The 12587-nt window shown below is 36.4% G+C and overlaps 1 protein-coding gene across 2 annotated transcripts in view; it reads right to left on the bottom strand.

Annotated features, from left to right (window-relative positions):
• Window positions 1-11961, bottom strand: part of LOC121319514 (nuclear pore complex protein Nup50-like) — a 30296-nt gene extending 18335 nt beyond the window's left edge. Inside the window, exons 1-4 of one of the 2 annotated variants that reach the window (XM_041257016.1) lie at window positions 11813-11961; window positions 8559-8632; window positions 4723-4806; window positions 3663-3867 (exon numbers count right to left, since the gene is read on the bottom strand). In XM_041257016.1, the coding sequence (XP_041112950.1) occupies window positions 3663-3867; window positions 4723-4806; window positions 8559-8627 (358 nt within the window). In that variant the 5' untranslated portion in view covers window positions 8628-8632; window positions 11813-11961. The remainder of the gene's footprint in view (window positions 1-3662; window positions 3868-4722; window positions 4807-8558; window positions 8633-11812) is intronic. The other variant, XM_041257015.1, reaches the window with a different exon arrangement.
• Between the last annotated feature and the right edge of the window lie 626 nt (window positions 11962-12587).

Raw genomic sequence — 12587 nt, 5'->3', positions numbered from 1 at the left:
ATGCATGTGTCAGAGTTTAAACATTTAAGCCATATCTACATACACACACTCTTCATATTACATTGTGATGTATACCGACAGTCGTTAGTATTTTCTAAGCAAAGAAACCCTAATTAAGCAAATAACGTTTCACACATCGCAGACTTTACAAAGAATATATTAAAATTAGGGCTGTCCCTCGATTAACATGTTTGATTGGTTAATTTATGGCCTTTAGTTGATTAACTGATAGATTCATCTGTGCACATTTAATAAAGGTAACGATCTTATACAAAAATGTATATACATCTAAAATCATTTTTATTTTATTTTTATCTTAGTAAATGTTTCTCTTGTAGTTGTACTGCACAACTGAGATGTACCTGTGCTGGCCCTGTGGGCATAAAATGAATAAAATAACTTTTTTTTTTACATTATATCAAATAACAAAACAAACCCAATAACTACAGCTGCTAGCAACTATAAAGGCTTCCAAGAAAACATGGTTCAATTATCACAAATAATTGCTAATATAGCTCGCTACGTTTCCTATAATTAGTTAATAGGCTACACAAGTTGTATCGTGTACAGAGCATAATCTTATGCTGAAGTTTAAGTGCACTGAGGAGCTATAGGCCAAAGGTCATGGGCAATTACTTTTTTTATAGAGCACGTATGACTTCCTATGTGTTTCATATGAACCATGACTCAATCTGTGATATCTCAGACGCGAGGAGGCAGTTTTTAGCTTGACCTTTTGGAGAGGTCAAAGGTGATGACTTCCTACATGTTCCATTATAAAACTTCGACCATATCGGCACGCCCAAGGAGATAAAATTTAAATGTAAATTCCAAACTATGTGACCAATCTGCTTTTGATTTTAGTGGGGATTACTTTATTATGGGCCGCACAACTGTGCCAACATTGAAGAGCATACGTGCAACACTCTTGTTATGGGTCATAAGTCGTTTTTCAATTATGAATATGGCCGTCAAAACACGCCATTTTGAAATCGACATTACTTCACATTATCCTCTACTATCTTACTCAGTTTCATGTCTCATGTATTGTAGTATGGATTTATACTTTAATATATGTAAATATAGTAACAAATATGGTAACAAAACTTAGAAAGGACCTTAACCTGAGCACATGTGACAATTTGGGTGCCAATCAACATTGCGGTTTTAGACAAGATGATCTTTGAATATTTTGCGACATTCCAACGTACACTCATGAAATTGTTTTGCTCGCTGCATCCACGTTTAATGAGAAAACAGGGATTTTACAAAATTTAGAAAGGACCTTGTCATGAGCAAAATGTTGTTGTTGCCCAACAACGTTGCGGTTTCAGACAAGAAGATCTTTGAATATTTTGCGGAAATCCAACGTGGCGAGCAAACCAACCGTCCAATTGATTTTTTTACATTTTCTTTTTATAGGCCATTCATGAGCTATATGCTGACATTGTCAGATCTCCATCTTAAGTTGTTTTTTTCGACAAGTTTTGAAAATTATCCAATATTTTCACGAGATGTAGCCTAGTGGCCAAACTGAACTTTTTCCACTCGGATGCCAGCCAGTCTGGTTGTCAACACACAGACATCTACTTGTGTATGCGTTTTCATGAGTCTGCGACAAACTTTTGGCGGAAAAATAATAATAAAACACAGCAATAACAATGGGCTTCCCAGCCTTTGGCTTGGAAACCTATTAATTAAAATAGAAATAAAACACAGCTTACATGCATTACAAAATCTGTCGAATGCACAGATTCCAATAAATTGTTATATTAATGGTACTGTTCAGGGATTGGTGCCACCAACAAGAAATCTATAGCTATCTATCCACCCATTATATATACAGTGCCTATAGAAACTACACCCCCTTTCAAAATTGTCACCTTTTGTTGCCTTATTGCCTGGAATTAAAATGCATTTATTTTTATCTACACATCCTACCCCACAACTTCCAAGTAAAAAACATATTCTAGAAATGTGTTATTCAATACAGTTATTCAATTATGAGAGGCCATTTTATTAAAAATATAAACTTCAGAGAAAAAAAAAAACGCTTGTCATTAACTTCATTACACCGTGGAGTTGATACCATACCATCAGCATTAAAAACAGAGTGCGTCAATGAATTGCCAGATAGACTGACCAATTAGAAAAGCTTGGAGGCAATTGCCAAACGCCTTGCTTTTTATAATAGCCACTCTTACTCCGGCTCCACAGCAGTCAGATACACGACGGACTGACTGTGATAATAAATTACAAAAAATAATACATTAAAATATGCCTTTTTGAAATTTGTCACATGACCAATTACACATCTAGCATATTATTCAACGTTTAACCACTTCTTTGGAGTTCATACGTTTAAAAATTCCCACCCCTAGTGTATGCAGTTGAAAAATCTTTATTAAGACACTCATTACACTAATAAAAAAAGATGCATTAAAACCTATGAATGCAATAAAAAGTGTGTGCAAAAAAGTAATGCAAGTGCAAAAATGTGCAGTACAGGTAAGCTACATTACTGTAAATTGTTTCCAGTGAAGAACTCTGATACACATCTGGACAATTTTTTTTTTGCAAGTATGGATCCCAATTCGGCTCTATCTGGATGCTGCTGTCACAACTGCAGCACGCATGCTTACGTCAGCTGTGTCTGTTTCAGACAGTGTCCTTGTCGCTAAGGTGACACAGCTGAGAATTCTTCCTCTGACATCCCCTCTAGTGTTGTCAGAGTTTCAGTTCTGGTTGTATTTCCGTCAGCACTCTCCTCCTCAACTACAGAAACCCCAGCTTTGCATTGTTTGCTGACTGACAAGAGTTCCAAGCATGCTTTAGTAAGTGCACAGTATCGAACATTGACTTTTTATTTACAAAAACTGAATTTTCGTGCTGATGCTCATCACTTTTCTCTTTCTAGCCATGCTTGCTGTTGCAGTCAGTGCTGTTTTTTCAAACTGTAAACCCGTACAGGGATTAAACAGTCAAGGTACAGCACAGGGATAATCTCTCAAAAACAGCTGATTGAGTGATCTTTTAAGCTTTTACTACAGTAAAGTGCTGCCTTTTGTATTGAAATCTTGTGAATGACAAGGTAACGAGGTGAAGACAGCAGATTGATGGATTAGTAAGTGATTACTGCAGTATAAGCAGTGTGTTTGTTATTTAAATCTATGTGAATGGCACGTAACAAGATTCAACCAGCTGAGTTTGTCCGAAATAGACAGCATGCTTAACATGGTATAAACAATGCCTGTTATTGAAATCAATTGGAACGGCAAACGCTATCTGTCCGATATAAATGGCTGCCCAAAAATAACTCTGTACGGTGTAAGTGGTGGATACTGAATATATAATTGATCTATTTTTTCAATCTAATAGTATTTTAAAGCAATTTCAGGGGTACAAATAGTAATTCATTATTGAAATCAGGTACATGAACATTCATTTTTATATCTGGCGTTGAAGGGGTTCAAACTATTTTACCGAACACAATGCAGGCTGGCTTGCATATACAATACAATTAATGGTTCTTCTTTCTAGTAATTAGTAAACCATCTCAAATAAGGAAATTATGACTTGTGTTTGTGTGAATTCCACAAATATGTAGTGCTTCTAGACACATTTTCTTCACCTCAGTAAAATGCTGTTCATGACTAACTTACCAGATATGGTCTTTGTTTCGGAGGCAGCGTTGAACCCAGTAAACGAGGGTGTGCTTGATAAACCGCTGCTTCCATTGGCCAGGCTTAGCAGTGGTTTAAATCCAGAACCATTTCCGAAGCCTGCAGCGCCTCCTCCAGCTCCCCCAGAGCCTGCTCCACACAGAGAGAAGCCTTTAAACCCCTTAAAGGTTCCGCCACTGTCAGCCTGAAACGAAGGGAGAAAAACAAAGCCAATCCTACTCAATATTACGTTGGTAGTATCTCACATTCTCTTCTGAATCAATATTACTATTTCTACATACAATTGTTTCCTGTCAGCAACAGCTTGCATGGGTGGAAGCCTGAATGAGCCATTTTTAGATTCTGTCCTCTATACACCGAAGGTGAACAGCACATTTGATAGCAAAATCAGAAAAAGACTTGGAACACTTATGTTGCTAAAATTCCAAATTAGAAGCTAATTTTACTATATATAAAAAAAGGTACAATAACTTACAAATGGTCTCATTAACATCTTTACATAAATAAATACTGTAGTATGTTAAGATTAATTGCTAATGAAATGTATGACTGCAGACCTACAAACGCAGAAATGTTCCATGAATCAGTTTTGAAATAATGTAAGATAAATGACATCTGACATTGTATTTTATTGTATCTTGCCATTTGATACCGTAGGTTACAACAAATGACAGGAAAACAGAAAACCCAGCGCCTTTTCATCTGCACCACTGTACTATTCCACACCGCATGCGTATCCAGCCCTATGCACAAGCATAAAAAAATAGGTCACCTCAGTCCCATCCACCACCAAGAGCTTGTGCCAAGGAATGGCCAGACACAACTAGAACAGTTATTTTCAAGATACACCGAACAGTAAAAATGGCACATACATGCAAACAGAGAGGACAGCTCTGGTTACCGTGCCTGTAGAAAATAATTTAATTCACCTAATTTACATTTACAGTGCTTGCTTCAGTTGTGATGTTAATTTTATGCTGGGGGTGGGAGGAGTGGATTAAATTCAGTTAATTATATATTTAAAACTGTGAATAATTACCTCAGTTCCTACATTTCTTCGCTTTGCTTTTTTGATAGGTCTGCTTTTCATGACATCTTCACTTGCTGTAGAAAAAACACCAGCCTGCAAAACAAAGGGGAAAGAATGTTTCACAACACAAAAGCAAGCTTTTGGTACCAGACCCTGTGGGCACATCTAAGGGATATCGGAGGTATGTAAAAATAAAAATCAAAGTAAAGGAATTATGAATTAATTGATTTTAACGGCATTATATAATCTCTAATTCTCTAATCCACTCTGCATACATATTTCATTTTTGTTTAGCAGCTCAAAGAATACGGCCTGATTAGTTTCAAAATGATCATCCACCAAGAGTCAGCAGCATTACCGTTCTCAAATGTTAAGTTTCGTAACTGCTGAAAGGGGGCAGATGGGTAAACATGAAAATGCAACACAAATGGCAGCTATTTAGGACAAAAACACACCCACAATATTAAAATATTAGAATAAGCCACACTTAGCTTGACTCTGACAGAAAATGCTAATATTTGGGTAGAAACTTCACACTTCACATATATATATATATATATATATATATATATATATATATATATATATATATAAATAAAAATCAGGGTTTGACATTAACCATGGCCTGGCGGCCCGGGGCCTGTAGAGAGCGCAGTTTGGCCTGTAGTTATGAAGCACCATGGGCCCAACTGGGCTGGTAACATTTTTTAACTGTATAATTTATATAGTATAGTCCATATGGCTTCTGTTTTATAAAAACAGGAAAATGGGTCAGTGTGCCAAAAAGCTGAAAAAAATAAATACATTTACAAACCCATTTTTTAAAAACAGACGCACCCCCGCACCCCCGATACGGCGTAATTGCCGATAATTGTAACTCGTCCGAACTTTCCCGTTGCATGTTGGATTTGTTGTACAGCCAGCATCTGCAACTGAAGTGCAGTTGGTAATACTCATTACCTTGACATGGCAATTTTTTACAGTGTGTTTTTTTTGGGGGTTTTTTTTTTTTTTTTTTTTTTTTTTTTTTTTTTACAACTAAGCAACCAACTGTACCAATAAGGCAAAAGTGTTTAAATCAATAATGACAAAGAAACAAATTATGAAGAAAAAAAACAACAAAAATAGAGTGCAGTGGAAGAAAGACTATCTGGCTTCATGATAAAACAGCAGCTTTTTTGTTGGGAATTCAACATTTAGTTGCTCTCATATCCAGTCTCACAGTAAGTCCGCAAGATAGCAGGTGTTTGTCTGCAGTGAGAAAAAAAAATGCACCGATGGATACCCAGGTATGCCACGTGGAAGCTGGACAACGGGATCGAATTGTTTAGCATTTTGATTTGGAATACAATGTGTTCAGGTCAGAAATGCCATTTACCATCTTTACAGGACTCGTTCGTATCAGCAGTAAGAGGCTACAAGCGACAACGATCTAAGAACGATTATTTAGTATGATTATTGTTTGAATAGTGTTTACTATTATGCAGTTTGCAAGTGCACTCGGCTCATTTATAGTGTGTGAAATGGATGTTTACAATATCCTGCAAGGCATACTGAAATATTGGCAGCTATTGATGTGTTGCTCCGGTTTTTAATATAGCATGTTTTAGATTCTTACACGTTGCTGTGGAAGAAAGCACTGGGGAGCACTTCGTTAATTTAATGAATATATTTCTTGAATGCCTAGAGTAGGATACTGCAGTTTACCCAATTCTGCACGGTTCTTCTAATGTTGGCATGAAACAAAGTAATTTGAGAAAAGATTGAATTCTGTCGAGTTCGGCAAGACTTGTGTCTGACCAAAGTTCTACCAGAACTTTCGTTTCTCGCACTGCCCTTTTAGTTCAGGATTACCAGATTTCCACAGTGATAACTAATTATTTAATTTATATTGTAATCTAGACAAAGCATGTTAAATGTACAAAAAGCCAGATTAAAAAAATAAATAAAAATCAGCTACTACCATTTAAACATATGGCTAACACACATCCTAATACATTACTCTGCTAATAATTTTTTGGAATAGCTAATTTAGTATTTAGTAGTACTCCACTGACTCGGGAGTGGTGAAGACGAGCACACGCTGTCTTTCGAAGCGTGTACAGTCAGCTTCTTTTCACACTGCAGGCCCACCATGCAGCCACCACAGAGCTAGTGTCAGAGGACCACACAGCTTACAGGCAAGCCCGCAGGCGCCCGACCAGACTACAGGGGTGCGTAGTGACACGCTGGCCGACATAACATTTGAACAATTCTAGTTGAATTCAATTCAGTAAAAACACTACCTCAGTGGCCCAAGGGGCCAGTAGTAAAAAAAATAAATAAATAAATAAAATAAATTTTAATTTAAATTTATATTTTAATATAGCCATCGACAATTGTTTTTTATCCCAGTTCTCCCCAATTAGGAATGCCCAATTACTATTTTTATCCCAGTTCACTGCTGCAACCCACTGGCGACTCTGGAAATGGAGGATGAAACACAAGTCCTCGGAAACGTGTTCCTGCCAAGCCGTAATTTTTCAAATTGCAGATCCACAGCGAAGCCACCAGACCTATAGTGCCAGAGGACAACACAGGTCTGCATGGCTCCACTGCAGACCGGCAGGCGTCCTATCAGTCATAGGGGTCACTGGTGAACCGTTGACTGGACTGCCTTGCCGACCTATGCCCTCCCTCCCCGGGCGGCACTCTTCCAATTGTGCGCCGCACCCTAGGAACACCCAGTCACAGTCGGCAATTACATAGCCTGGATTCAAACCTGCAATGTCCAGGCAATAGGGAGGACCCTGCACTTTTACTGTATGCACCACTCAGGAGACAAATTGTATTATGTTTGATTACCAATAATACACACACACTTCGGTACCTATACTTTGTAATTAGCTTATATTAGTTTAGCAATTATCTTAAGGCATATAATAACCATTTTTGTCATATTTTGTGTGCGATCACAGGGCACAGACTGTCACAGAACAGCTGACCACTGACAGTGGCACTGAAATCTTTTCAAAGACGATAAATTGCAAACATAACAATAATGTACAGTACATGAGGATTGATAAGTACAGAATTGTAATAGATCCATGCCTGTGTTACATAAACAGTCAAGTTAAACTTACAACTTACAAGTCGAATCCTACAAACCTGTAGGCCAGACACAGGCTGAGAACTGTTTCCCTTTTGAAATGTCACACGTGACGTGGTACAAAAAAATATCGTTTTTGGTAGGCGTGGTCCGTGAACCACATTAAATCACATTTTAGTGGCCTATAATTATTTATTATTACTTTAATATTCTTAATACACACTTATGCATCCATTTCAGTGATAAAAAAAAACAAAAAAACTACGAGATGGTCAGCAAATAAACCACAGATCAACAATATAGACTTGCCAGCTCCTTCATGCTAGTTAAATTTATAGTTTATGGATTTACTAAATGTATTAGTAGTAAACTGAACAGAGTTTACAGGTTTTTGTGTTGTGTTACAATACAGTATGGTAAATAATGTACTGTAACAAATACTGGATGCTAAATTTTTAAAAATTCAAGTTCCCAAAATAGTTGTAGACAAAAGTATTGGCAGCTCATGTTTACTATATTCATCAAGTACTACGTATTTGTTTTGTTAAACTACTAAAACTTGTGTATTTTGGTCTTTGTCATTAATTAGTGGCCAATGTTCACTAAATGCTTGTAATTAACATGTTTTCTTGAATTGTCACGTATAGGGTACCAATACTTGTCTGTGACTAGCCTTCATTCACCCATTCGGTTTTCTTTTTGGGAGTAAAGGGCAAACTGCCTTAGATACACACATTAAAAACTAATTTTGCCATACCTCTTCGCTTTCTTCTTCCTGATCCCAGTTCCTGTCAGTGAGTTCCTTGTCAGCAACCCTCTTCGCCATTGCAACTGTACACGACAAGAACAATTACAATGAGAATGAAACACCTTGTGCTTACTCGCAGCTTTCTTTAACTTGCACGCACACTAAAACAGAAATAATACATATTTACACCCATTGTTCAATTCCCCTGAAACCGAGGGAGATAATTACAAAAATGTAATTATAAAATAACAGAAGGAGCGACTCCATTGGCTAGCACGTGTTCAAACCTGTGCAAATATGACACCATAGGTACAATTCTATTAGCACAAATTGAGGACATTGCTCGTTACGAGTTGAAGGAAAATGTGACACCATCTTCATTTCACGCATCACATTTTCCTATATTGAAGACAAACACAAATGTCTTTCAAAGCTACTAACAAACTGATCTACACAGAAACATGGGAATCATTTGTAAAGCAACAATCCTGCGTTCCTTCATGTGATCTCAAAGTACAAAGCAGGGATGTGATGGAGGTGTAGTCTTAATTTGGAAACAAGAAATCAGTAAACTTGAGAAAAATAGCAATTTATAATATATAAAAATGTATTTTACTTAATCACATCTCAGTCACTAGGAGAGACAGTAAAGCTTGCACTGTCTTTCTGTGCTTCACACTTTTTTTTTTTTTTTTTTTTTTTTTTACAGATCTTCATGACATCTTCACTTGCTACATAGAAAATACCAGTAATTTAGAGTGACAGTCTGTGAAATACATCATTCTGCAACTGGTGTCTTCACAACAGTAGTGTGTCTATTTGAAAAAAAAAAATTAAGTTGAAGATACACATTTCTATAAAAGCAAATTTAAATGAAAATACAAAAAAGTATATTTTGAAATTATGCATTTCTGTAGATGACACAGATGACAATCTAACTGAAAACAAAAAAATAAATTCCCTCCAAGACCTGAAAATGTAAATTTATGACACTTTGGCAGTCAACTTCAAACGGTAGTGTAGTGTGCATATTCTGACAAACTTAACATACCCTACTTTCCCATTGTGTCAAAACAGATTCAGTTGGAAGATTGCATTAAGTGCAGGTACTACCAAAGTGGCAGGGCGTGCCCACATTCTTCCTGCATGACTGTTTAGGAGATGGCAAAATTAGAAATAAAACACTTATCACTATTGCTGTATTGCCACATAAAACATAGGATCAGTGCCTGCACTGTGCCTCATTTTGTTTTCTAAATTCACCTTGTACACACAACATTTCCGGTTCAATGTCGGCAATTTAGTGGCTTACCCCCTTTTACACAGAAGGCGGATATTCTTGCGTTAACAGAATTTGTTAGTGTTCAGTACTGTGATCAAAACAATGATGCGCTTTGGTGGTATGCATGATATTTTTCACTATACTTTGTGAATATCACAAATAGACCAATTAAAAGATTGGAAGACATAGAGAGAGAATGTAAAAACATCATTTGAAGGAGGAGGGTGTTGGCAGGGGTGACACTCAGTCTGTGACCCTAAACATTGTCACATAAATCATAATGAACCCATCCTTTGGGGACTCTGCCACTCATGGTGTGGTGCTCTTTTATCTTGTAGTACTTGCCTTTCAATCATTTTAATCCAGCCATGACTTGCTTTTTATTACGCACAACACTGCATGGCATTAACTTTTCTATTATTGTGGAATACACATTAGCATCTTGCACAGTTCCATCAAGTTGTGCATTTCTCTCTTCTGTTCTTATGGTCAAAATCTCCCTTACTTCTTTTTCAGACCAATTACTGTCTCTGTCACTTGCCATTTTGTTAGATTTATTTCTTCAATCAACACATGGTGGAACAGGAAATTGCATTTGCAGTGGTAGTGGCATTGCAGTTTACATCGAGAAAAAGCTGTTTCAGTACCGGCATAAAGTGTAATTGCTTTTTACCTGCATTTCCCCATTTACACTGAAAGTGATACCGCATCAGGGCCAGCACAGTCACTGCAATTTGCTCTGTGTAAACATGTCTTATGACTCCCAAAATGTACTGACCTTACCAGATACAAACTATAGATTTCATATGTTGAAGAAGAGTCTTTTCAGGCAACAAGAGATACAAAAAGAAAACTCAAGAACTGCTTAGCATGATGAAAAACTGAAGTCAGCTAAAAGTCTAAGCACATCCTTTGAAAGAATTCCAAATATGCTGGTGCCAAAAAATCCTGGTCTTTATAACATCCTCGGGCAGAATGTAGTAGTATGGCTGAGCCTAACGGCGTAGTCTGCCGAGTGGATGACTTAATTTAGTACTGTAATGTAAAACTGGAAAGCCAAGAGGTCCGACTTATATAAAGTAAGGTTAAAACATGAAGTACAGTTACTAAGGATTCATAAACATAAAACAGTTGTGGTAGTCACAGTAGCTTCCAAGTTAAAATCGATTTGCACTCAAAATTAATTATAAAAGGCCAGCTTGGGTGTGTGTGTGTGTATGTATGTATGTAGAGACCTACATTTTCCTGAAAATAACCTATTGAAAACTCGCTTGTTTAGATCCTCGCTGTTAACGGACATGTGTAAACACAACCTGCGGCGAGCCACAACAGCATAAACCACCCATGTTCAAAAAAAAAAAAAAAAAGTTTACCCTACGGCCAATTTCCATCAAAATTTCACTTTGATACGGTATAGTGGGTCTCAATGACCCGTATTTTCATGTGTACATGTATGTATTATATGAAATAAACAAAATCTGAAACTGCTTGGAATAAAATGGGTCACATTAATCAAATTATACACTTAGCCAGGTTAATTTAAAACCACCCGTAAACAAACAAAATCGATTTACAACGACAAATGAATCAGACAATAACCAGACAGATGAAAACTAATTTAAAGTATAAAGAAGCACAATACTGAACGTTTACACCATACTATCACGACACGCTACTAATTCAATCAAAAATCGTAACATTTCTGAAGTTCGAGATGGTTCCATCTCGACCAGGAATAACTCTACTGACTGTACTATCAATATGAGACGACAACTTACTACATTTAAAGTACTCGCTCGCTAATAAACAACAAACTATATTTAAATCAGTATTTCGCATAGGTATACATACTGAAAAATACTAGTACGTATTTGCTTATGTGATGATTTATAATTTACCGGTATCAAGCAACCACGCTGTTTTAAGATTTAACCCCCTCTATCAAACCCGTGAGGGAACATTGCATTTACAAACAGCATACCTTTTTTCTGTCGACTGAGGTGATCAATTATTACACCCTAACGTCGTTTCTTTGGATATAAACCTTTACAGTTTGTAAGAATCTCTTTCTTTCCGTCTCTTTCAATCTCAATTTCGGCCTTATTCACTCCGCCATTTTGTAATCGGAATAACCGCGCGCCGTGCCGCCAGATTGCGCATGCCTCGTGGACTCCAAGCAGAAAAGGCGCATGGGAGTTGTAGTTTCTTCACCACTTTCTGGGTTATGTGTAGCCAGTGACTACTTTTTAACACTAAATCGCTTCAAATAACACGTTTAACATGTTTACTGTCCACTTACCTTATTAGAATATTTGCTTATTGCAATTACTCAAATATTGTGTTATTATTATTATTATTATTATTATTATTATTATTATTATTATTATTATTATTATTATTATTATTATTATTATTATTATTATTATTATTATTATATTATTATATTATTATTATTTTACTTCTTGTGCATAGATACTTTTACTTTGATTTCAAGAGCTGCTCATCAATACAGAAAGAAACGTTATTCTTAGTACCAGTGTAGTGTTATAAAGTAGTACAACATAACAATACGGTACGCCTATCAATCAAGTAATCTTTATTTTATATAGCGACTTTCATAGTGGACCACCATCACAAAGCACTGTAAAGATGCAGTAACAACAAGAAATCCATAATACTTTAAATGTAGAGAAATTCATAATACATTATATACAATAAAAAAAAGATAGTAGAATAATACATTAAATAGTACATTA

The sequence above is a fragment of the Polyodon spathula genome, chromosome 8 (assembly GCF_017654505.1).
Source record: "Polyodon spathula isolate WHYD16114869_AA chromosome 8, ASM1765450v1, whole genome shotgun sequence".
NCBI classification, from domain to species: Eukaryota; Metazoa; Chordata; class Actinopteri; order Acipenseriformes; family Polyodontidae; genus Polyodon; species Polyodon spathula.
Note: the sequence above shows the minus strand (reverse complement) of the source record. Positions and strands in the feature narration are given on the sequence as shown.